Genomic DNA, 27621 nt, shown 5'->3' with positions numbered 1-27621 from the left:
ACTAACCTGGAGAACACAGTTGTCAATGCAAGAGTTTGCACAGAAACCCTGTGTAGTCAATGTTAATAGATGTATAGAGGCAGCTCTTTCTACCAGACACAAGCCCAGTACAAACTCAAAAACCACCATGTTAAAATCTAAACATGAACAGATTGTACAACAAAGGGAAAAAAACTCTCTCATCAGGCTAAATAAACAACTAAGATTGCAAATTAGGTCTACCAAAGTCAATTTTGAGGTAAAGATAGCCTCCCAGGCAAAGGACAACCACAAGGATTTCTTTAGTTGAGTCCAAACCTCAAAAACAGCACACAACAATGCACAGAACTGATTGTTAATGCAGTCACTTACAAAGACCTGGAAGATACAGCAAATGTGCTAGCAAACAAATTCTGTTCCAATTTACCTCCCCAGCCACCCCCCCCCCCCCAAGTAATACCATCAAACATATCCCCCCACTGTCCTAAATGGGTTCTCTAAGGTTAAGAACACTTCATCAATGGGCTCCGATAATATCATTGGATGCCTCCTAAACTGGCTGAAGCATAATCTGCCTGGACCTCTGGAGTCATTGTTTAACTACCACCTCCCAGAAAGGCTTTGTGCCATATGAATGGAGGATTGCAATGATCACCTCTCTGCACAAGAACAGTCCGTGAATGGACCATGGGAACTACAAATCCATTTGTCTTGACTAGTCTCACGTGCAAAGCCATGGAAAGAATTATCATGGGTATGACTGATAATGACAGAGGAAACCTTCAGGCACTGGATCCAACCCAGTTTGGCTTCCTCAAAGGTAGATCATGTCTACTCAGCCTGGTAGACTTCTTTGAAAAGGTTACCAGTGCAATGGATGAGGGCAAAATGATGGCTACTGCCTACCTTGACTAGCTAAGGTATTTGATTCAGTACCCCACTTGGGCATTGGAAACCAACTCACGGAATTAGGTATTAACCCCTTAAGGTAACCTAAGGCACATAAACTTGTCATGTGGGATACAATTGGGATACTTGGCTAGGCTTATGAAGGTAGTAATGGTCATTAGATTAGTATACACCTATAAACCTATGAACCTGTGTAATGCAATGGACAGCCAGCTTGCTCTCAAATAGAACCCTGGATGTTAGGGTACAGGAAGCCACCTTCTCAAAGAGGTCAGTTACTAGAAGAGTTCCTCAGAAGATTGTGCTGGACCCATTCCTTTTTTGGCATTTACTTCTTGGAAATCAAAGTCGATGTCAAAGGCCTGTGGCTGACCAAGTTTGTAGATAGCTGCAAACTAGAAGCAGTCATAGAATCTCCCTAAGACACTGACAGCCTACAGGAAGGACTAGCACAGACAAATGAGTGGTGCCAAAGCCACAGCTTAACACTCAATGGCAAGAAATGCACAATAGTACTCTTTGGCAAGTTTGCCACCCTAAGAAAACAGTAGTCAGGGATTTGGGGACATATGTGAATAGTAACCTGGCTTTCGACTAATATGTGTCAAAGGTAGTAAGGAAATCATTCTATCTTGCTCAATTTATAAGCGAGGGCATGACGTCTAGGTCCAAGGAGGTCATCGTTCCTATGTATTCACTCCTCATTAGACCCATCATTGAGTACAATACCAAGCACATGCAGCAAATGGAACATCCACAGAGGTTCCTCACAAAAAAAATACAGGGTAGAAACAACATGTCCTATGCAAATTGCCTCAAACCCTATCTCTCTACTGAGTTTCCTATAGACTGTTGAGAGGTGATCTGTGCCTGGCCTACAAGGCATCCTTGTGTCCCCCTCTGATGGACGTTTTGTACCTCTGCAAAACCAATAGTATAAAAACTACTCAATATACGTTCATGAACCTTGCTTGCAACATAAATAGGATATATTAGAAGGACAGGTGTGTGTCTCAGAGAATTCCTCACTTCTGGAACAGGTTTCCTATGCATGTGATGCAGAGTTCTTCTGTAACCCTGTTCAATTGTAACCTGTACCAATGGATGGGAAATTGGAAATTCACCCCAGGTCTAGCACCTGTCTCTAATAGACAGAGGCACTCTGTAAATCATAGCCTAGTTTACATATATCCCTTAAAGTAACCTCAAAGGCTCAAAAAGAGTTGCAAAATACATTTGGGATTCATATCTAAGCTTATAAGGGCCCCTAGAAGTCATTAGCCTAGTATACGCCTGTGACCCTATAAACATATCTAATAATTGTCTACAAAGCTATAAGCTATAATTGTGTCACCCTTAACAAAACTGCCACAATGCGAGTACAACTTATAGGCTGTCATTGTGACACCCTTAACAAAACTGCCACCCTACCACTACAGCTAAGGTCACATTTTAATGCTGAATGAACTGTTTTTAAACATCTCAAGTCCAAGTTAATTTCTATCTCAAAAGACAACTCTTTCCAGTACTCTCAACCATTATGTACTTACTCCCAATCCATTATGTACTTACCCCCAAGCATATTGTACTTACTCCCAACCATTATGTGGTTACTCCCAGTAACTGTGTACCTTTGTAGTTATCTTGCCTGTCTACTGAAGTAAAGGTTTCGTAAGGGGTTAAACTCTTCATCCGAAGAAGCTCTACCTGGAAGACTGGAATTTAAAAACAAAAAGCAAAAAAAAAATACAGTTAGTGGTATAAGTTTATTGCCACTCTATATAAAAACTAACATTCAACAAAATGTGGCACACAGAATTGGTATAATTTGTTTTAATAAACTACATCATAAGCTTTCATTTGTTCAGTAGTCTTCATCAATGTTGACATTTCACAGCAGCTATGCTATCTATGAACAGAACATCACACCAGTCAAAGAATGTCAAAAGCTCTAGGCAAATGACCCAGACCTGATGCTTGTATTAAAATGCATTGTTATTACATTCAAACCTCTTTGAACATATCCAAATTCAAAACACCTTAGAAGTACAAAAGAAGCAATTGTATTTTCTCTTGATTTGCTCAGCTCTAGGATGCAGTTGCGTAGAGGAACTCAACCTGTAGTAAGGGCTTGATATATAAATTTCTACTTATCACTGTAATAAGTGCTTGATGTATACAGTTCCACGTATTGTAGCCATGAGTATTATGTTACTGTATTTGTTTCATTGTTTTGAGTCACAACTGGCTGGCACAATCATGCAATGGCTACACAACTACCTATCACAACAACATACATTCCATAATTCCAGGACTTTATTAATTTGTCAAGTTAAACATCCCAGGTAATTATTGTTACATGCACAGAACATACCTCTCAACCTCTTGGCACAAGAAATCTGGACAGAGCCTATATAATGTGGTGGGGGGGGGGAACAAGACTCAAAAATAGGTACAGATTTTAAACACTGCAGTTATAAACTTAGAAAGTAGCTAGAATAACAGGGTTTGTGTTAAAATACATTTTATAAAGGATAAGTCTGAAACTCAAATGTATATCATTATTTAGTTATTTAATTCTTCAGCTCATCCCAGTGATATACAAGAAAACCACAAATTTTATAAGGAACATACTGAAAATTTGAGGCAAAAATCTGGGCATTCTGCTTAAATCTGGACAGTTGAGAGATATGCCACAGAATACAACAATATGCAATAGTCCAGGTGGGTATATTCTTTCAAAAGCATGCACATGTACAGACATACATACATTCATGTTTGTCTACAGGCTAATTAAAGTCCTCCTAATTTGCCAAGTTATTAGAGAGAGCATCCTGCAAAAAGCTCTTTCCTGTTTCCCTATTGTCTTTACCTATCACTTGCCTTTCAGAATCTCTCAGTGCCCGTCTCAATAAAAGTATATTCCTTCTTCCTCCTTCCTCTCTACCAAGTAGAATTTCAGTCAACACAATTGCTATATACATGGCAGGTATTTCAGGGACAATACAAGGAACTTATTTTACAGAAAAGAATGTAAATAGCTGGTACCCTCCTAAGCACGTGGTAGGTTTAGAAACTGAGTTCAAGAATACCTGAGAGAAGTCAATCATTTTATATATACTTGGGGTATAACATGTTAGTAGTTAAGCAGATCTTTCACCATTATCCTCTAAGTAGTCTTCTTTTGGCTGTTCCCGTTAGGGGTCACCATAGCAGATCACCTGTTTCCATTTCTTCCTGTCCTCTGCATCTTGCTCTGTCACACCAACCACCTGCATGTCCTCTCTCACCACATCCGTAAACCTTATCTTAGGCCTTCCTCTTACCTGGCAGCTTCATCCTTAGCATCCTTTTCCCAATGTACCCAGCATCCCTCCTCAGCACATGTCCAAACCAACGCAATCTCGCCTCTCTGGCTTTGTCTCCAAACTGTCCAATCTGGGCTGACCCTCTAATGTACTGATTACTAATCCTGTCCTCCCTCATCACACCCAGTGCAAATCTTAACATCTTTAACTCTGCCACATCCAGCTCTGACTCCTGCCTTTCTGTCATTGCCACTGTCTCCAACCCATATAACATAGCTGGTCTCACTAGCCTCTTTATTATCCCCTAAGTAATAGGTACTCTGTTAGACAAGTGCACCTTATCTGCTAGAAGCTGTGTCCTTCTTTTGGCATGGAGAAGTTGTGGACAACTGTGTTATCTAGTTAAACAGACAAGAGTTTTTATTCTAGTAAGATTCACAGATTAATGACATATATTTTCTATATTCTTAATATAATTATATTTTCTGAACAAAATATGCAAAACGGTTCAACCATTACAATTCCTAGGTATCCAGATGCAGAACAGGCTATTGAATGCCGAAACTGTTATATAACTTAAGAGTGCTCATGAAGAGAAAGAGTCAAAGGAATGGGGAATTCACATCCATTAGATGTAGACTAGGTTATCCTCACAAGATCTAACTAAATGAAATAGATTAAAAGATGCAGCAATGGAAGCAGAGCTGCAAGAGAAAGTTTGTTTTCCAACAAGAAAACAAGGCATCAACTGTGATATTCAGAGGGACAGAGAAAAGGTAAAAGACAAAGTCATTATAGTGATCATGATGTATTTTATAGCTTTTAATCAAGAGGGTATAAATGAAATTAAAGAGACAAGAGAAGAATGACATTACAGATGGGTGCACTTATTTAAACAAGATAATATCAACTGAGGAGTTGGCAGATGGAAGTATAAATGTAGAAGTATTTTGGGCTGATAAACTCAAAGCCTAGAGGGAGAAAAACAAAGGGTGATCAAAGGAGTTAGCATATGTGTGTGGTGACTTATTTATATGTCTGTTTAATATGTCTCTGAAAAAAGGAGGGTTGCAGTGCTGTACAAGAAGAGCAGTGCTGGCTCTAATATGTCAAAGGTTCACAGGGGATTATTAGGCTAATGACCCTCAGGGGGGCTTTTTAAGCCTAGCCATGCTTCCCAAATGTTTCTGACAAGTTTTGATACCCTAGGATTGTTTTAAGAAGTATATGTACACTTGGGTATGGGTGGTCAAACATTTACAGGCTGCCTCTGTCTAAAAGAGACATAGGTGTCAGGCCAGGGGTACATTTCAAAATCCCCATCCACTGGTCCAAGTAACATTTGAATTAGGCAAGGGAAGAACTCTGCTTCACATGGATGGGAAGCTTGTTCCAGAGAAGGGTGAGACACGTGTCTCCCTCCAACATGTCCTGTTTATGAGGTTTAGGTCCTTAGATCAAGTAATTGTGATGCAATTTGTTTTGCGGTTGTACAACAGGTCCATCAGAGTGGGATAAGATGATGCTTTGTAGGCCATGAGTAGATCACCTCTCAGAAGTCTATAGGAGACTGAGTACAGAGATAGGGCTTTGAGTTGGTCCACTTGTTGCATATGCCTGGTGTGGTACATACTAAAAAGGTTGTGGTACTCAGTGATTAGTCTGATAAGGGCTGAGTGAAGTGGAACAAAGACATCATTGGACTTAGATGCTGTACACTTCCGTATAAGTTGCACAACCTACAGTGATGTTCTTAATACAGTAGACACACAATGGTCAAAGTCCAGGCTGCTGTGTACATGCAGCTTAAAATCACTGACCATTGAGTCATCTCTTAGGGGTGTATTATTAGATGGTTCACAGAAGAATCCAAATAACTGTGGACCCATTAGTTTGACTTCATTTTTTTCTAAGAAGATGGCAATTTTAAGAAAGGGGCTAATAGAACTTTTTTACATAAAAATTAATCATAGGCTGTGGACAACACTTATTTTTATAAGGAAAGGTCACACAATGCTGGCCCCATTTTTTGATTGGGCACTCAGTGAGATACTCCAAGGTAATCCAGTGGTTGGTATGACATCACATCTAGTTCTGCAGGTATATTACTAGAGAAAAATGAAAGGAGTGGTAAAAAGTCATTATATTGTACAAACATATTTGAGACATAAGACAACAAACAATGCAATTGAGAGCATTGTGTGAATTGTGACAGTGATATACAGTAAATTCTGGTTTAATACTCTATTCATTGCAGATATTGACAACATAGAGATGAGATATGTGTATAGGTATAGTATGATATCATTTGAACTCATAAAACACTTAGCAAAAAGACTACAGAAATTAGTTTAAGGCAAATGAATAATATTACTGAACTAGTCAGTAGTAGTCGATGAATAAAATAGTTGTCAGCTGAAAGAACAATAAGTCATAACAGGTAGATAAATCATTCTGATACTCTTGGCATATGTAAGCAGGTGTTTCAGTATTACTATGAAAGCTTATGTCTTGACTGGTGTTAAGCAGATTTCCAGCTGGATGAGTGAAAGTAAATGTGCATTTATTTATTTATTCTATTTTTTACTTGGGAGGCAGATTGATCCAAAAACTACTTTGATCAAGACCCAAGCCCATACAGGCACACTAAGTATACATCAGTACAATAAATAAAGAGTGACTTAATGGGCTCCTGTGGGTAACACTGCTCCATAGTAGGTAGCGTTGCTGTCTTGTAGCTCTTGCATTTACAATTTCATTCTCAGCTTGGATGCCTTCTATGGAGAGTTTGTACATTTGCCCATATCCATATGTGTTTTCCGTAGGTCCTTTGGCTTCTTTCTACATCCCAAAGACATGCTGTAGGTGAGCTAGATGATCCTTCAAAATGCCTTAGGAGAGAGTGCTCTGTGTGTTTGTGTATGTGTATATTTATCTATTTCTATATCTATGTCTATATGTCTGTCTATATAATATATATATATATATATATATATATATATATATATATATATATATATATATATATAGATATATATATATATATATATATATATAGATATATATAGATATATACATACAGGTTGGGGATGAATCACATTGTTTTGTGTATGTCCGTCTTTCTTCCTGCAGTGTGTTCTTTTGGTGTTGAATGCAGAAGAAGGATACAGCCCGAGCATTGATTAGTTTTCTTCCTTTACTGAGCCAGCAATTACACTTCAAATTTTAGCAATGCTTGCTTAAACTGGTTCATAATAAAACTGAAGTAACAGTCACTTTATTAATCTTACTAAACATAAATTAACTCGACACATCACCACAGTAGTCAGGAAGTCCTTCTACGTGGCACACCTCATCATAAAAGGGTTCTTATTAAGGAAAAAAAGAGATCATTGTCCCCCTGTACTTGTCACTCATTAGACCCATTATAGAGTACAACACCCCTTTTGGAATGTACCTCACAAGACATCTGCAGCAGCTGGAAAGGCCACAGAAGTACCTCACAAAGAGGATTACTGGCCTCAAACAAATGCCCTACACTGACCGCATCAAAAAACTCCAGCTTTACTGCATAGCATATCGCCTACTCCGAGGTAATCTCTGCCTAACATATAAAGCTATGTCAAACCCAGAGCTGTTGGACATGCTACACCTAAAGAAATCCCAATCCCTCCGAGCTACATGCTCTAGGGACCTAAACCTTGTCACCACAGTAAACAGAACTCACTGGAGGGATAGATTCCTGTCCCAGAGACTTCCTATACTCTGGAACAATCTACCCATCTATGTCAAGCAAAGTTCTTCATTAGCAATCTTCAAGAAAAATCTTGATGAGTGGATGGGAAATATACCCCAGAGATCACTTCTCTCTGCTGGCAGTGGCACAAGAAAATTACTTTCTTGGGTAGCGTAAGCTATGGAACCCTTTCGGCTAGGCTTACGTAGGCCCTTGGGCCGACAGCCTAGTACCTACCTATGAACTTGTACTTTAAGCGCTTTTGTCTGCCTACTGCAGACTTCTTCAGAAAGAGAGGGTGAAAGAGTGTAAAAGGAAGTGTATTCCTCTGGGACTAGTACTTTATGGGGGGGGTGTACACTCTGTTGCGTCATGTGGGAGATACCTGTGAGGTAATGTCAGTGGTTGGGAAGTCTCAATATTGGGGGGCATGGTTAACATGTCATCGCTTCCATTTAAGGGCACATCAGATGTTAAGGTGTCCGTTTAGGTCTGGGAAGACGTCTGCTGCTAAGTGGATTTGCCACTTGAGTTCTTTAAGTTCAAGAAGTATGGCAAAATCCCCAAAGAAGGATTTTAACCTTTCTAGCACTAGAAATGTGAAGGACCCTTGGCATATGAGGGAATGCCTGACTAAGGCATTGCTTTCGTCTCTGTAGCTGATTACTATTAGATGTTTCCTGATGCGTTGCTTAATATATATGTATATATCTATCTATCTATCTATATATATATATATATATCATGTGATGAGTTAGCTCCCCATTTTGGATACATTTCACTTCCTTATACCAATTGAGTGTTTGGATAGTCTCACGTTCCCCTCCCATAGACATGATAACATGAATTCAGCTAAATAGGTTTTTGAAGAATGAATAAATGAAAAAAGGTCTGTTGTGCTGTTTTTGTGCTACCCGTTATGTTGCATTTATTAGTCTTATAAGATTTATTGTTGCAGTTTGAAATTGTTCATTTTCTTGGACCCTGCTTCTCAGAAGAGGCATGTAACTCCACTATGAACAGTGCTAAGAAATGCCTGATTGCCAGTTCTGCTGAATCTGTACTATAATATTGTACTTGCATTAGAACTTGTACATGTGCTGATGTTTTGTTTTTGCCTTTGTCTGCAGGCCATTGAGATTAATGAAAGTCTGAAAAAGTCTCAAGTATACCCCCAGAAGATGTACATGGAGCTACGTGCTGGAGCAGAATATAACTTCGATGTTCAAGTGTTTGAACCCTTGGAATCTCCAGTGGACCTCTACATTTTGATGGACTTCTCAAACTCTATGTCTGATGACTTGGAGAACTTAAAAAGGCTTGGGCATAGTCTTGGTAAGCATGACACAGCAGATGACATACCTTAAGAGCTTTTGTATGCGTTTTTAAATGGTTGACACAGATTTTTTTAAAGATACTTTTACAGAGACATTACTATTATCACAGTTTGAATTCTAATAAATACATGTTTTGCTGCTTCTGATGTTACCTGTGATAGCAATAATACTCACAGATTAAATAGTTGTATGTTAAACCTGCTGGGAAAGATGTAGTCTTAATGCAGACAACTGACAACTGCAAAGTTTTACAGATTGATTGCTTATTTATTTGTTGACTGATTGGTTGATTGATTCTTTCATTCATTCTGCAAGAGATCTTTATAACAAATGCCATACTTGTTGTTCCAGACATTTATTTCCTTAGAGTGACATAACCTATTTATTTATTTATTTAGTCATTGCTTTTCTTGACTGCCTAGGAAAACTTGCCATATAAACCAAATCCTTTTTTAGCTGTGTGCTGATTCTTCTTTGTGTTAGTAGCTACATACTCCCCCATGGGGCACTTCCTTTATGTGGAAGACATTTTTCTAATGTGCTAGTCCCTCTTCTGTTTTACCTTAGATGTGCCAGCTATTTAGGCATGTGGTCAGTAACCACAAAATGTCAGAGACATTTTTGCTGTATAACTGGATTTTTCATCTTTTCTAAGTGGAATATCTCATAGTAATGCCAACTGCACAAAAAGCCACATTTTTATGTAGTGTAGGTGCATAAAGTACTGAGAGGTGAGCTCTGGTACTACACAGTCTGTTGCTCTATACCCCTGCTTCCACAATGATACTTTTAAGTCTCTAAAATAAGGAAAAAATGACACTTCTCAGCTTGTTTAGGGTACAGCACATGATCGGTTTCAACTGTTGGGGGCAAGCATATAAGGTCTGTATTACAGCTGCTTACGTACATTCACTACACGGTCTAATGTAGCAAACACACAACCTAGTTCACGTTTCAGTGTACTCAAGAGAAAGCATAGCATTATAGCTCTCTCTCACTGGGTGCTACCCAGCAAAAGTACAGATTGATATTTATCTTGCCCAGATTAATAATAAATGCTAATAAATAGCCATACTACTGGTATGGTCATAAAAGTAACAATGCAAGCAAGTAAGCAGTACATTCTTCAATTTATGCATCCATATTCAATCTCATTCTGCAGTAAGTGCTGAGGTTACTTTGCATAAAGTTTGAATTATCAGAGAAGACGTAGGGTATCCTGGTGGTCATTGTACAGTGCCACTGCTTGGGTTTCATAGTGGAAAAGTCCAGGCCCTGAGCACTTTGGAACCCTTTAGTAATTCTTCTTTCACATTTTTTGCCATCACTCTGTTATCTGCTATGCAAACATCTTTTACTACCACCTTACCACCCCAATAAAGGATGTGCAATTTCCATATTATTCTCTAGTCTTATATCTTCAGAAGGCTGTGTTAATGTCCAAGTAAACCAGATCAACAACACTGCAGTAATCATTTAATTAGTCATCTAGTAGTTGGTGTGACATGATTTAGACAGTGGGACTCAGTGCTAACTGATATTGAATCAGTCTTACTTTGAAAAGGATTTCATACTTTTTCATACAGAGGAAATTGACATATTTAACATATAAATACACAATGGAGTAGCTCGAGAACATGAACAGGCATGGCCATCCGAAGCTTGCTGGTCTATCCTCTGGTGAGGTGGTCCAGTCTACTGCAGTTTTGTCTACCTACTCGTCAGGCTTACATGCAGGTGAGTGCAGACCTCATTGACTAAAGCCTTAAAGAAGAAAAAAAAATAGAAAAAATCCTGATGGCTGGCTAGATGATGTCTTCCCTTTCCTATGACTGGTCTGATGTCTGCATGCATGCTGGAAAAAAAAGGGGAAAGAAAAAAAAAATATATATAGATATATTACACAGACACACACACACACACACACACACACACATACACACACATATATATATATATATATATATATATATATATATATATATATATGGTTCTACCTTACATAGTCGACAGTGCAGAACATCGACAATGCAATCGCGATCGCCAAAAGATCGAAAATGCAGAAGACCGACGGATGAAAACACCAACGCCGAGGATACCGACATGAGAAAAGGCTGTGTAAGTATGCAGTAGTGACGGACGTTAGGCTGCGAGTAAGGTAAGTGTGGATATTGACGGTCTGTGGGGATAGGGGTGGGTTAAGTGAGTTAGGGTTAGGGCGCGGGTTAGGTAAGTGTGCAGTAGTGAAAGTCTTTGGGTTAGGGGCGGGTTAAGTGAGTTAGGGTTAGGGCGCGGGTTAGGTAAGTGTGCAGTAGTGAAAGTCTTTGGGTTAGGGGCGGGTTAAGTAAGTTAGGGTTAGGGCGCGGGTTAGCTGAGTGTGCGATAGTGACGGACCTTAGGGTTAGGGTTTGGGTTAGGGTTGTAGATAGTTGTGTATGTGAGGTTTAGTGTGGGTTTGTAAGGATTTTGGTGTGCTTGTGTTGTGTGCGTGGTTTTTGGACAGGGGATGTGTTTTGTTTGTTGATTGTTGTTATTGTGGTGTGTGCAGCGTATGAGGTTTCGTGTTTGTGAACCATCGGTTATTTCGTTGTCGGGCATGTGAGGTGTCGTGTTTATGCACTGTCGATTATGTGGTGTCGATGATTGCATTGTCGGTGTTCTGCACTGTCGACTATGTAAGGTAGAACCATATATATATATATATATATATATATATATATATATATATATATATAGATAGATATATGCATCTATGTATGTGTGTATATATGGGTCTACCTGAGATGGTCGACAGGCCATATTATCGATACTCATTTGGTCGACAAGCAGATTTGCCCCCCTCCCCAATGTTGTGTGACCCTGGAGTTGATATATATAGTTGAGGGGTGTGTGGGGGGCACAGCCCCCCACATAAACTGCTTCTCAACCAAATGAACTGCCGACCAAATGAGTGTCGATCATATGGCCTGTCGACCATGTGAAGTAGACCCATATATATATATATATATATATATATATATATATATATATATATATATATATATATATATATATGTGTGTGTGTGTGTCTGTGTCTGTGTCTGTGTCTGTGTGTGTGTGTGTGTGTGTGTGTGTGTGTATAATCAAGAATAATCAGATTAGACAGTGTATTGCTTTATTTTTGTGCATTTCCGCATTTCCCTGGAAAGTTGCATTTTATTTAATTTAACCAGGAAACCATACTGATCATTTTTAAACCTTGTTTGCTACTGCAAGGTAAAGTAAAACTAGATAGATATTTTAAAGTTGTCAGTTGACTAGCTTGTTTTGGGGAATTGGATAGAAATCAGAATACCAGAAAAACACAGACACAGGAAATAAACACATACTCCACAGAGACAGTGACCAGAGGCCAGGATTGAACCACAGGCCTTAGAATTATGAGGAAGAAACCTTAACCACTGATGCACTCTACATGATTAGTCTGATAAGGGCTGAGTGAAGTGGAACAATGACATCATTGGACTTAGATGCCATATACTTCCGTATAAGTTGCACAACATACAGTGATTTTCTTAATACAGTAGACACACAATGGTCAAAGTCCAGGCTGCTGTCTACATGCGTCCCAAAATCCCTGACCACTGGGTCATCTATTAGGGGTGTATTATTAGATGGTTCACAGAAGAATCCAGATAACTGTGGACCCATTAGTTTGACTAAATTTTTTTCTAAGAAGATGGGAATTTTAAGAAAGGGGCTAGTGGAATTTTTTTACATAAAAATTAATCAAAGGCTGTGGACAACACTTATTTTTATAAGCAAAGGTCACACAATGCTGACCCTATTTTTTGATTGGGCACTCAGTGAGATACTCCAAGGTAATCCAGTGGTTGGTATGACATCACATTTAGTTCTGCAGGTATATTACTAGAGAAAAATGAAAGGAGTGGTAAAAAGTCATTATATTGTACAAACATATCCGAGACATAAGACAACAAACAATGCAATTGAGAGCATTGTGTGAATTGTGACAGTGATATACAGTAAATTCTGTTTTAATACTCTATTCATTGCAGATATTGACAACATAGAGATGAGGTCTCTGTATAGGTGTAGTATGATATCATACACACACCAGTTTATGTCAGGTTACTCATGAAGTGAAAACTTGCAGCAGCTATGATTTGTATAATAGAAATTTTTGTGGACAGGAATTCCAGACTAATATTAATAAAGGTATTATTAGTAAGACCCTCCCTACCTATTTAGTTATATCTTTTTGCAATATGTCTGATAGCTGAACTTGCAGATTCTACTTGTAGAAGAATATGCAGCTTATTCAGCCATCCCAGCCCTAAAGAAATGCTATTCCCTGAAATCGGACGTATAACAACGGTAACTTCATTTTAACTGTCGTTTTGTCAGTCTGACTTGTCTTTCTTTTTTCCTTCAATTTTAAAATACTGTGTTTAGCAATATATTAATTAATAAAGTAAAGATAAACAATTAAAAAAAAATAAGTTGCTTTGTAATTGACAAAATTAAGGCCTTTCCTAGAAGTAATTATTCTAGATGGGTTCTAATTTACAATGTGTGGTTAAGAACTAAGCAAAATAAATTAAAAATAATAATACTACATTACTGTAGAAGTGTAATTCTAGGTTTCCCTTTGTTTCAGCAAATGCAACAGAGAAGCTCTCCAAGGACTACACCATAGGGTTTGGCAAATTTGTGGACAAAGTTTCAGTTCCTCAGACAGACATGAGACCTGCAAAGTAAGTGAAAAAAGTCACTTTTTGACACAAAGTTCTGCTGTTTTCTTTTTTGTGATGTAAATTGTTAGTAAGCTTTAAGAGATGTGCCTGCTAACATAAATATGTAAACTTGTATAATGTTAGAAATAGACAAGACTCAAGATCATGCTCTAATGAACTCATTCACTCCAATACAGCTCTTTTGAGAATGTACCTTTAACTGCCAATGGGTGAGGCCTGAGCCTTTCAAAAATGAAGTTATCACCTTATAGTTTTAACAAATACTCACTGACAGAGGTCAAATATCAATACAGTTGTGACTGTCATCATGTATGATTCAAGGTAAATTATTATCATACCTTGTATGTAGCATGGTTTTGGAATTATTAATGTAAATAAGAGCAAGCAATATTTGGTGCCTAAAATATTGTATATTTTTTAGTTGTACATAGAGAGGGAGAGAGAGAAAGAAATAAAGAGTAATATAATGCGGATTTACCCGGAGGTAGTATGGTTTGCAAGGCAGGTTTATTTGTTTGCCTGGTTAGTCCTGCTAGGCCAGTGTTCTCTTTTCAAGGGAGATCCAGTGTGGTATTTAAAATCTGAACAGGGCAGGCACCAGGGATCTCCCCCTAATCTTTTTAGTAAATGTGACAGTTCATTTTATATCTTCATGAGCTGCCATCAGCTCATGCAAATGGAACGTCAGTTTAGCATCTTATTTGAAGGACAGCACACTCAAAAGTGCAACAGCGACACTGCAGTGTGAGTATAGAAAATTAATCCAAGTACCTAGTGTGGGAATAGAACCCACAGCCTTCGATTATTCCAGCACTAAAGGCAAACAAGTACACTTACTAGCTGTTCAGTCTTGGACATTGGCAAGTAAGCAGTAAAGTGACTTAGAAGCTTAAGGTTGAATTCCCAAGTAGTGGAAAAGTTAGATGTTCGTGGTTCATTGTTGCAGTCATTACATTTGGGTAATCCTGCTGGCAGGTTGCCGTCAGCCAGCCTGAATTCCAAAGTCTTGGGTCGTGCGTCAGCTGCTGACACCCCCTCCCTGACGTCAGGTCTTCAGGGTATAAAAGAAGCAGCTGACGCCATTTTCTTCAGTCTTTCTTGCCACGCGGTACCCGAAGCAGAAGCAATTCGCAAGTGCCGGTCGGCCGACGCCTGAGATTTTCGTGTTCGAGTTTCAGATCTGAAGTCTTCAATAAAGCTAAGTACCCCATTGGGGAAACTTTTTTCTTGCTCCAGACCAATGTCAGAAAAAGTTAATAATTGTATTTCTTGTGGAAAGCAAATACCTCATAAGGACTTTCACTCTTACTGTATTTCTTGCCTAGGCCCTGATCACAAAGTTACTGGTTGTCGGTTTTGTGCTAGATTTAACCAACGCACTATTAAGCGTCGGTATGATTTTGCTTTAAACTTTTTTGGACGCCGGTATAATTATCCTGAATCGTCGGATAGCCATCTGACTACCGGAGTTCACAAAAAACGCAAAGAAAAGGATAAAGATAAACAACCGAGGCCCAAAACTGATGACGAAGCTTCTCCTAAGCCAGTCGCCAGTTCGCCGGTTCTCAGTGAGGTGCTTTTTCAGCCCATGACGCCCACTGCTTTAGAGTCGCAGGCCGCTTCTGACTCCCATGTGGAGTCGGCTATGCCACTGGATACTCAAGGTATTGGAGCCTCGGATGCTAATCCCTCAGATGGGTCCAGAGCTGCTGAGCAGGCACCGGCTTCTGAGGGTGTATTCAGACCTAAACATCTTTACATTAAAATGACTTCAGCTTCAAAGGCAAAGACTAAAGCACCTTCTAAAGCAAGGAAACAAACTTAAGAGCCACGTGGACAGGCCTCTATGCCCAAAAAACAGATGCTCAAAATGGCCGAAGACTTGATTACCTTGATCAGGGGTTCCCATCCCCCTCCTGATAAGAGGCCTAGGCAAGAGCCTGACTATGAATCTTCAGATCAGGTTTCTGTTTCTTCTGATTCCTCTTCTGATCAGGAATATTCTCTTCCCCCCTATAAGGATTCTGATGCTGAAGAATCTATACCGTCAGCATCTCCTCCTGAGGACTATTCCTTTGGGGAAACCTTGCATACCATGAGGGAGCATTTCCACTGGGAGAGCCAAGATTTTTCAGAATCTAAAAAGAGGCTCAGGGATTTTCTTTTACTACCTCAGCACAGGCCTCTAGCCATTCCACCTGTGTTAGACATTGTAGATTATGTGTTTTCGGAGTCTAGTCTGACCCCTGACTCCTTACTCCTAGCTCCTGTTAAGCCTGACAGATACTACAGGGTTCCTGACTCTCACAAATTTCTTTTTAAAAACCCTGGTGCTGACCCAGAAACTATTTCACAGGATCCACAGAGAGTTAAGGCTTCCACTGCAAAAAAACCCAACCCCCTCTGACAGAGATTCAAGGGCACTGGATAGATGGGGAAAAAAGGTTTACACATCTGCAACTTTGGCTATAAGGGCCTTAAAGTGTCAGTTTCATATGCTCAAATATCAGCAACATGTCATGGGATTGCTTAAACAGAAAATGTTGTTAAACTCTGAATGTGCAGAAAATAAGGAAATGCAGGATTTATTGCATGCAGCTGAACAAGTTGGAAAGCATACTTTGCAATGTGGTCTTGATTCTTTGGAGGCCTCCTGCAGGGCCGCAGTTATGGGTTCTGTAATTAGGAGGCATGCTTGGTTAAAGGAACAAAATCTGCCTAATCATGTTAAAGTTAAATTACTAGATGCACCCTTACAGCATGATACTTTGTTTGGTGTCAAGGCAGAAGAGGTGTTAAAGAAAATGGAGGACAAAGCTAAATCTATGCAAACTGTTACAGATTTCTTACAAGTACAGCTACCTAGGTTTAGTAGACACTGGCCTACAAAAAACTGGTCAGACAGACCTCAAAGGGGCAGATCCCAAGCACAAGGTTCATACAGGTCAAAGCAATGGGGGGCTTCTACCTCCAAAGTTGGAGAATATAAATCACAAACATACAGGAAACAGTCCCAATGACTCCCCCCTGCCTGCACCAAGCACTTATCTACTGGCAGCACCCTTAGGGAAAAATTAGCTCTTTTTACTCAAAATTGGCACATTATAACCCAGGACAAGTGGGTTCTAAATATATTGTCACAAGGCTACAAGTTCCATTTCCATACTCTGCCAAAGGCAAACGGCTGGCCAGATCTGCCAAAAAAATCAATGGGCAGAGGCACAAAAACAAGTCTCATCCCTCATGGACATGGGGGCCATTCAACAAGTACCAGAGCAAGAGCAGGGACAAGGATTTTACTCGACTGTTCTTGCTACCCAGAAAGGACAAGGCCTGGAGGACGAAAATGGATCTATCTATTCTGGACACATTCCTGGATATTCCAAAATTCAAAATGTTGACTTTGCACCAGCTTCTGCCCATGCTGGGCAAGAATGCTTGGCTTGTGACCTTAGACCTAAAAGAGGCATACCTGCATGTTCCAATCATTCAGAAGATACCTCCGATTCAAGGCTGGTTCAATGCATTACCAATTCTCTGCACTGCCCTTTGGCTTATCTACTGCACTCAGAGTCTTTACAAAGTGTCTGGCACCAGTAATTGCATTCTGCAGACAAAGAGGAATACAAATATATCCTTACTTGGACGACTGTCTCATTCAAGAAGAGAACAAGGACATTCTTCTTCAACATCTGGCATTTGTGAAAAGACTCCTAACAAGCCTAGGGTACACAGTCAACAAAAAGAAATCAAAACTAGTACCCCCACAAGAGATAACATTCCTGGGTGCAAGCTTAAATACAACTGCCCAGATGGCTTATCTCACGCCAGACAAACAAAGGCAACTGACTACCTGTTTCAAAATGTTTGCAACAAAGGCCCAGTTATCTGCAAGAAAAATTCTGCAGGCTTTGGGCTTCATGGCATCCTGCATTCTACTAATTCCATATGCAAGACTGCATATGAGGAAACTTCAATGGTACCTAAAAAGTGTTTGGACTCAACATTGCCACAGCCTGGAAACAGTCATTACTTTCATTCCCTGCCTGCAACAGGAGTTTCGATGGTGGGCAAAGGCTTGTCACCAGAACAAGGGACAGCCATTCACATTACCTCCAGCCAGGCAGACACTAACAACGGATGTGTCCGACTATGCCTGGGGAGCCCACATGGCAGGAAGATGCATTCAGGGCACATGGTCCTCAACCAAATGCATTTACATATCAGTCAAAAAGAGATGCTAGCTGTTCAAAAGGCCCTGACAGCCTTCAAGGACCTACTTCATCCGGGACAACTACTGATAAAGACAGACAACACCACGGTCATGTGGTATATAAACAAGCAGGGGGGCATACATTCTTACCCCCTTTGCAGACTAGCCATGACCTTGTGGGACACAGCTTTGACTTACCAAGTACATCTGCAGGCACAATTCCTGCCAGGAAAGGAAAACACTCTGGCAGATGAACTAAGCATAAACCTCATGGATCCACATGAGTGGAAGTTGGATCCACAAGTCTTCAGCATGATAACAAGGAAATGGGGATGCCCGGACATAGATCTATTTGCCTCCCCTCACAATTACCAACTAAACAGATTCTGCACAAGGACTTATCACAGACAAGCATGGAACGTGGACGCCCTATCTTTCAGCTGGGAAAACCTATCAGTATATGCCTTTCCCCCACTGCCTCTCCTTCCCAAGATACTCCTAAAGATCAGACAGGAGAACCCAAAGATGATACTGATTGCCCCAGACTGGCCATGCCAGTACTGGTATCCAATCCTAAGGAACTTGTCTCTATACCTAGCTTGGACCTTACCTCAAATACCTCGTCTACTGTCCCAGCAAAACAATCAGATCCTGCACAGCCAAATCAGGACATTAAACTTGGCAGCATGGTGGATAATGTAGTCATACAAAAAACACCTCTCAGTAAAGCTGTGATGGATGTTATTCTGGAAGCCAGAAGGCCTAGTACTTGGAAAATGGAAGAGATTCTGTGCTTGGAACCAGGCACAAGGAACTGATACAACTGTACCAAATATTCCTCAGATTTTGCAATACTTAACTGAGATGCTGGACAAAGGCCTATCTTTTTCATCAGTTAAAATTTGTGCCTCTGCCATTTCGGCTCATTACAATACAGAGTCACCACTTTTTTCTCATCCTTTATTAAAGCAGTACCTCAGAGGAGCCAAAAATTTAAAGCCTCCAAGGAGATTACTAATACCTGCATGGGACCTCAACTATGTCTTGGAAAAGCTCACCCTGCCTCCTTTTGAGCCAGCTGCTACTACTGATATAAAGTTTTTATCTTGGAAAACAGCTCTGCTCCTAGCAATTACTTCTGCAAGATGAGTATCAGAGCTACAGGCGCTCATAGCTGTGGAACCTTTTTATCATTTTTCATCCAGACAGGGTCTCCCTGAGGACAAACCCAACATTTATGCCTAAAGTGGTGTCCAGTGTGGCTCTTAACCAAACTATTCATCTGCCAACTTTTTACGCAAATCCACAGAACAATGGGGAGAGAATTCTGCATTCTTTGGATGTACACAGACTGCTTAGATTCTACTTGGACAGAACCAAAGCTTTCAGGAAGACAGAGCAATTACTAGTGGCATATGCTGCAGGATCACAAGGAAAGGCTATCTCAAAGCAGACTATTTCAAAGTGGTGAGGCCACTGCATTCATTTCTGCTACTTACACCATGGCAAGCCAGTGCCTAAGGGCATTAGGCCACATTCCACCAGAGCTGCTGCCACTTCAGCAGCCTTTCTCAGGGGAGTACCAACCAGAGACATTTTAAAGGCAGCTACTTGGAGTTCAGTGCACACCTTTACAAAACATTATCATCTGCCACTCTACTCTAATTCCAGGGCAGGCTTTGCCACTGCAGTTCTGCAGGACCTCATAGCTGCTCCTACTATTGTCTAGCTCCAACCTCCCAACCATAGCTTTGGGACTCTACCCAAATGTAATGACTGCAACAGTGAAACACGAAGAACATAGTACAGTTGTGTACACTTACCATAAATGTAGATGTTTGGGTGTGTTCACTGTTGCAGTCCAGGTTACCCACCCGCCTTCCCCCTTTTTTATTTGGATCTTATCTTTCCTTCTCTGATTTCTACAACCTATGTGGTGTATTTGCTTATAGATGAAGGTAAAATTTATATTGGTGTATTTCTGAATATATATATAAAGTTTGGCTACCCTTTTTGGGGGCACCTGACATCTGGGGCAAGAAAAACTGAAAAAAATGGTGTCAGCTGCTTCTTTTATACCCCTGATGACCTGACATCAGGGAGGGGGCAACAGCAGCTGATGCAGGACCCAAAACTTTGTAATTCAGGCCGGCTGATGGCAACCTGCCAGCAGGATTACCCAAATGTAATGACTGCAACAGCGAATACACTCGAACATCTATCTACATTTATGGTAAGTGTACACAACTGTACTTTCCTTATGTTGCTAGAAAGTACATCCCATAATATAGGGCCCAGGACAGAAGAGGTGTAATCAGTTGTTGTCAAGGAAATCGTGTTTCTTTGCAGGATAGTTACACTGTTTGCCCGTGAAGGAGCTGGTAGAAAGTGTGTTTTGTGTTTAACGCGGTTGTAAGGGTAGTGGCAGTACTATTGGTAGTGTTTTGTCAGTAAAGGTAACTACGAGTAGATCAGAGCATTCAAGGATGAACAGCTAGTAAGTACACTTGCAAGAACTTTAATGTTGGCTGTGTTATACCATGTTATACAAAATGCAGTTATAGTGCACTGGAATTCTTAAAAACTAATTTATTCAGCTTCACTTGAATTGTCTGTTGGCCCATTCTCAATCCCCTGATGAAGCTTGGTTAACCAAGTGTTTCAATGAGCAAATGCTTGTAACTAAGGCAAAGGATGTAATGGCCACCGAGTACCTTCTACACTGTATTCTTACTACACCACATGTAACTTCTGACAACATTTGTAGGATCTCTCTGTGACTACTTGCGTATATTTTCATGCTGAAGTTATATTGCTGATGTAAAGCATAACTCTATCAGTATGCCAGTTAGTTCCTTTCACATCTAATTGATAACATGCAGATTTATGTGGAAATGCTGAAGCACTTGTAGTGGAGGATGGTGCTGGTTATAGCAGGAATTATGGAAGCTTGGTCAGAAAGTCAAGTAGTGGGGAATGATGGTGGGAGGCTTTAAGGGGTTTGGAAGGGCTGAAGGAGGTAACAGAATCAGGAACTTATGCTTTAAGTTATGAATGGCATCTGTGGGTAGGTACAGAAGAGGAGGAGGAGATGGGATCAGCAATCAGGGACATAGAAGAGGTTGCAGCTGATGTTCTTCTTGGTTGAAGGAGTGCTGTTTCAGGTTTAGTTGTGATTTTTGTAAAGGACATGTAACAGTCTGACTGCACTGATCAGACCAGAGAAAGCCAATAATGATGGTAAATGGGGGGATTTTAATGTTCTCATTATAGACTGGAAAGTCCAAGCAGCAAGCTGTGAAAAAGATGAAAAACAGACAATATTAGCTATCTACTTTTTCAAGGCCAGGGAAATGTCAAACTTTCTTTCGTAAGCAACAAGATGAGCCATAGAGAAAGGAGAAAGTATTAAAGCACTACAGATTCTCTTCAACAAAATATGCAATTTCATAGCCCTCTCCCTACAATGCAAATATCACAGCCTTGCACCTCAAAAGCTAAATGGCTGCCTATTAAGCAAAGGACAAGTTTTGTTTTGCTGGGTAAAACCAGTTTAAGCTTCTGTATTTTGAAAGTCCTCCCACCAAGTTGCAAAATGTACATGCAAGATCTCTTCATATAATGTGGGAAGTCAGTCACTCATGCAGTCAGTACTGTATTCTTGCAGGAATAACCTACGAAGAACAAAACACAGCTTTTGTACTTTAGGCTCTACATCTTCGGAGTCTGCATGCCCTATCTGTGGTCATGTACGTTTCCTCCCACATTCCAAAGACATGCAGTATGTGGACTGGAAACTCTAAATTGGCCAAAGGTAAGAGTGTGTGTGTGAGTGAGTCATGAGAATGAACTACTGTGGCAGGGCTAGCCACCAGGTGGTGTAAACCTTGGCTCAAGACGATTGTCACTGTGGAAGTGACACACCGACCCCATGTGCAAAATGGGAAAAGGGGTTGAGGATGGATGGATGGATCTTGGGAATCCCTACTTGTAAGCCAGAAAGATTGTACCTCCTTTGTGAAATTCAGTTCTCAACTTAGAGCCCATCTGTGCAAAGAAACCCAATCCAGCTGCTTTAGTTCAGGACATATTATATAACTCAACAAAAACTGCACTTGCAAAAATGGACTATAGTGAGAATAAAAATAAACAAATATTCAACAAAAACACACTTATAGTTCTGATGAAGTCTTTTTAAATAAGGATAAAACCAATAAACTAATTCTAGTGCCTTGGTGATTTTGGAGATTCAGTTAGTGAGTTTTTTTCTTGAATAGCACTAAGGAAAATAAAGTCAGGGAAAACAGGAGGCTCACATGAGGTCACAGCAGATATGAAAAAAAATGCTGGGTGAGATGGAGAGAAATGGCTCCTGAGGGTACTCACAGAGTGTGGAGAGAAAGACATATCCCAGATGGCTGGAGAGTAAGCATACTCATGCCAGTGTACAAGAACAAAGGGGACATCCACAACTGTGGGCAGTATAGAGGCATCAAACTCCCATCACATTGCATGAAAGTTCTGGACAAGGGTGACTGATAAACGGATACACAGAGTAGTAGAATGTAACATGGGAGATGAGCAGTTCAGATTCAGATCAGGATGCAGCACAACTGACCAGATGTTTGCAGTGAGAGAGATAGCTGAGAAGAGGCAAGAGTTGAGGAAAGAGTCAAACTGGGCATTCCTAGTCTTGGAGAAAGCATATGACAAGGTCCCAAGAAAGCTGATCTGGGCAGTACTATGGTGGTTCAAAGTCCCAGAAACATTGGTAGAATTAGTGCAGGCTATGTACAAGGACCCAATGACTCAAGTACAAATGGTGTTCAGCCTCACAGAGGGCTTCCCAGTGGGTGTGGGTGTACACCAGGGTTCAGGTCTGAGCCCACTGCTGTTCATACTGGTGATGCACTTAACAAACAGGTTGGAACGGACAGATCAACAAAGTTTCTGTATGCAGACAATGTGGCATTACAGGAAGACTCTGAGCAAGAACCTCAGCAAAGGATAGGGGAATGGAATGCAAAACTGAAGGCACATGGGATGAAACTAAGCACAGATAAGACAGTGGTAATGGCAGCAAATTGGGGAAATCAGAAGAAACTGAGAATTGAGATAGAAGGCAAGATAGTTGAACAGGTAAATAGTTTCAAATGTCTGGGAGGGGTGCTTGAGGAGAAGGGAAGTCTGAATGAAGAGGTCAAATCTAGAATCAGAGGGGCTACAGCCAAATGGCACAGAGTGTCAGATTTAGTGTATGACAAAATAATGCTAAAGAAGCTGAAAAGTAAGGTGTACAAAACAGTGGTGTGACCAGTACTACAGTATGGTACAGAAACCCTGGCAGTAAAGGGAGAGCAGATGAAGACGATAGAGGTGATGGAAATGAAATGCCTGAGGAGGGTGGTAGGATGCACACTGTGGGACAGATGAAGAAGTGATGACATAACAGCAGAAGCCAAAGTAGCTCCAATTGCAGAAAAGATCAAAGAGAACAGATTACAGTTGTTCAGACATGTGCAGAAAAGCAGAAGACAATCTGGTGAAGAAGATTTGGGACAGACAGACAGAAAGAAGGTATGAGGAAACAAGGACATCTAGCAAACAGGTGGATGGATTGTGTGAAGGAAGATCTGTGACAGTCAGACATGAGTGTTGAAGAAGGTAGGAGTGTGACACTGAATCGAGAGAGATGGCAACAGTTAACATGATTTTGTGACCCCATGTAGAAAATGGGAAAACATTGGCTGATGATGATGATGATGATTCTGATGGAGACAAGGTTAACCACAGAGAAATGAAGAAGCATGTTCACATTTATATGAAGAAAATGCTATCCAAATGAAAGACAGGCCTGGTTGAACTTGCACAGCCAGCTGACAGTATAAAAAAATTCTGCTGTGTAAAAGTGCTCGACTTCTGCTTTCAGCCATCTTGATGGGGACTGTTGCTCATGTCAAAAATGAAACTTTGCTGATGCATAATTTTAGTTTCAGTTATTGAATCTCACCAATCATGACTTATTGGTACATAAGACATTGCATTATCTGTACCAACGCTTCTTACATCCACATCAGAAATGCCTTTTGAGTTGCACGAGTCTCTTAAAGAGCTCCTCCTGCCAAACATCCTAGTGTCAATGCCCTGGCAATCATGGCTAAGTTACTTACACATTCCTTTATTATGTTTTATCCCTGCTATGTTAGGATGTTATTATGCTAATTGTCTCTATAAACAGTTTCCTATCCCATTTTTACCCACTAGCCATCATATATATATATATATATATATATATATATATATATATATATATATATATATATATATATATATATATACATATGTATATTTTTTTCTTTAATTTAACATTCTTACCAGAGCAAAACTACTCTTCTTTGTCCATGTGATCAGTGCTGTACATATTTGTATTGCAACTTATGTAATACATCCTCATTTTATTGCATACTTGGCATTATGCCACTTCTTATCTTCTTTGTAAACAGCTGTGCAATATTTTGTTTCACATATGCTGCTTCTGTTTGTTGTTGTATACTCTGTAATGTATTATGTTTTCTCTATTTGCCGTTTTATCTCCTGTAGTGCCTGAAAAGGTCTTTGGACTAGTGTGCTTTCCAGTGTAACACGTTAAATAAATAAAATCTCACTGTAGTTCATTCACATGAGATCCCTGTCATCCCCATGATAACACTAATTTAATTTGCTGATAATTTGAAGTTATATAAAAAAATATGATGCAGTCAAAATATGGAAGCAAAGAATGAAAATTTGAGTACTATGTTGCTTTGTTCATTATAAAATTAAATAACCATGAACAAGGAAAAACTTAATGCTTTGGTTCATTATAGAAATGAAAGATTTAAACACAACTGTGCATTAAATCTATAATTAAGCCTGTTACGTACAGAAAGACTTGGGAATAGTCAATGATAATCTATTTCAGTTTATTGAACTTGTAAATACTATACATTAGAGATGTCAAGAAAATGTTTTTACAGTTTATTCAAACTCAGTCATGCAAAACTACAGTGACTGGTTCTCATAGTGCCTTGTGTGGCATACATACACACAAACTCACACCCTTGCACACATGCATGCATGCACTCACAAGCACACAAGCACACATGATCTGTCCCACAAATGTACAAAAGCACTCATTCCTACAATCTCACTCTGAGACTTTAGCAGTGTGAGGATAAACATTATATGCATGTGTCAGGCAGTGCCTCATCATACTGCTGCACCCAGCTGGGCCTGAAATAGTTCTTATTGCTTAGTAAACTTAGAAATGAGTAATTTGCCAGATCAATGGCATAGAGAGATAAGTGGTGTCCATCTAAACAGCCTGCAGCCTGAGCTGGAGTTTATATATTGGTAATGGTTAGCCAGGAATGACAGGACAAAGCAGCCAGTGACCTACCCTTCTGTATAAGAGGAGTGAAGGATTGGGGATGAGCATGGCTAACATGATGCCTGAAGGTGACCAGGTGCCTGACTGCAGCACTGATTTTATTTATTTATTTACACTTCGTTGACTGTGTTAGTCTCCCTAGGTTAATGGCCTCTTTTCAGGAGAGACATGACATGTTATTAATAATGACTAGGGAAAATGTTGCCAGGACACTGGGGAACTTCCCCTACTCTTTTTGATAAGTGCCATGAGATTTGTCCACCTGAGCTGCCAACAACTTAGGCAGATGCGGCCTCAGTTTAACATCTCATCTAAAGTACGGCACACTCAGGAGTGCAACATCATCCTTATGCTGCTCTGCAGTGTCAGTGTTGTAATATTAATCCCAACTACCTGGTTTGAAAGGAAGTAACAGACACTCAGATGTCACTACATATCACGCCATCTTACATAATGTTTCTGATTGGTCCGCCTACAATAAAGGCAGTATCTATATAGTGTTTCCTCCTTGAATGAAAGACGTGCTGCCGTCCTTGTTAACCAAATTGCATATCTTCACAATAAGTTGTTTGGCAATTAGCACTGAAGTTTAGGCTATTAGCTGTTAATTAGCTGCTTCCTGTTGTACAGGGTTTGATTCCTTCATGCTCCATTTGCCTAGTTATGTTTATCTGGACAAGTCACATAATTATACAGTACTTCTGTACTTAGCCTGAAAAATAGGCTTTGTCTGGATCAGTGCTCTTCTGTTCCACCTCAGTTAATACATACAGAAAAAATAAAGTTAGGGGGCTGACTTACTGAAGGCTTACAGTTTGAAAAAGCTGGAATGGTATAAAAACCATCCCCATCTTTGCTAAAGACACAGACTCAGAATATATGTCAGGATTTGCCAAGCTATAGGGGTGAGGATGAGGGTGACAAATCAAAGTAATGGACTTAAAATTTCTTTTTTATTAAATGATGTTCAGGCTTACAGTTTTCACTACAAAACCTGTGTTGTTCAGACACCTAGAATGCTAGCAATCTCTTATATAAACACAACACGTAAGAAGCCCCCAAATCTGCATGCCAAGTAGCACAAGCAGAACTTCTGTATTAATCCTCCACTCAGTGCATGCAAAATACAGTATCTAAAATCCACTTGAAGTTCATGGAGATGTTCCCTACACTTTTTGCACTACACATAATTTTGTCATCCTCACAGAATAGTGGAGGAAAAAATGAATACGTGTAGAAGTTCATTTATATGTCAAATATAGTAGGATCAAATTCTACTGGACACCATTGTGTGTGACTATAGGAACACAGAAATTTGTGATAAAACAATATACCAAGCAGTCCATATAAAGGAGACCAAAAAGTAAACTTAATTCTGTAATCAGCAGCTGGTTATTTTTATGCTAGTAATTATGCGTCACAAATGTCAGGAAAGTACCAAGACTGTCTTTTTAGCAAAATAAATAGTTCCACTACTGGTATTAATTAAAAAAATATATATATATATATCTTTCTCATGCTTTCAGAATCCATAAACAAAATGCTGACACCATATGATCGAAGTTCTGAAACTTCGAAAATCTACAAAAAAAAACCCCCCAAAAAAAAACCAAAGTAAAGTAAATTAAAAGTGTTTTAGCAGGGGACAAGCCCCCCTGCCCCTCCCCACACCACCCACTACTTAATTATACCAACTCCGAGATCGCACTTTAACAGAGAATGGCGTGGAAAGGGAAGATTTCCCTTTCCTACGCTGTAGTGCGATCTTGGAGTTGGTATAATTAAGTAGCGGGGGTGTGGAGGTGCAGGGTACTAGCAACCCTGCTTAAAGCACTTACTTTTGTTTTTTTTTTTTTGTTTGTTTTTTTTACATTTTCGAAGTTTCAGAACTTCGATCATATGGTGTCGACCATATGGTATTTTAAGTTCTGAAACTTCGTTAATCTAATATAG

At 39.9% G+C, this 27621-nt stretch overlaps 1 protein-coding gene across 4 annotated transcripts in view; it reads left to right on the top strand.

Moving 5' to 3' along the window:
- The window catches only part of ITGB4 (integrin subunit beta 4), a 1147860-nt gene that overhangs the window by 388125 nt on the left and 732114 nt on the right, over positions 1 to 27621 (top strand). For all 4 annotated transcript variants that reach the window (XM_044084971.1, XM_044084972.1, XM_044084974.1 and 1 more), the window contains exons 5-6: positions 9063 to 9267; positions 13930 to 14026. In XM_044084971.1, the coding sequence (XP_043940906.1) occupies positions 9063 to 9267; positions 13930 to 14026 (302 nt within the window). The remainder of the gene's footprint in view (positions 1 to 9062; positions 9268 to 13929; positions 14027 to 27621) is intronic.

This window comes from Protopterus annectens, chromosome 10.part0, assembly GCF_019279795.1.
Source record: "Protopterus annectens isolate FY-2018-M chromosome 10.part0, PAN1.0, whole genome shotgun sequence".
NCBI classification, from domain to species: domain Eukaryota; kingdom Metazoa; phylum Chordata; order Ceratodontiformes; family Protopteridae; genus Protopterus; species Protopterus annectens.
The sequence above is the reverse complement of the archived record's forward strand: the minus strand, read 5'-3'. Positions and strand labels throughout refer to the sequence as shown.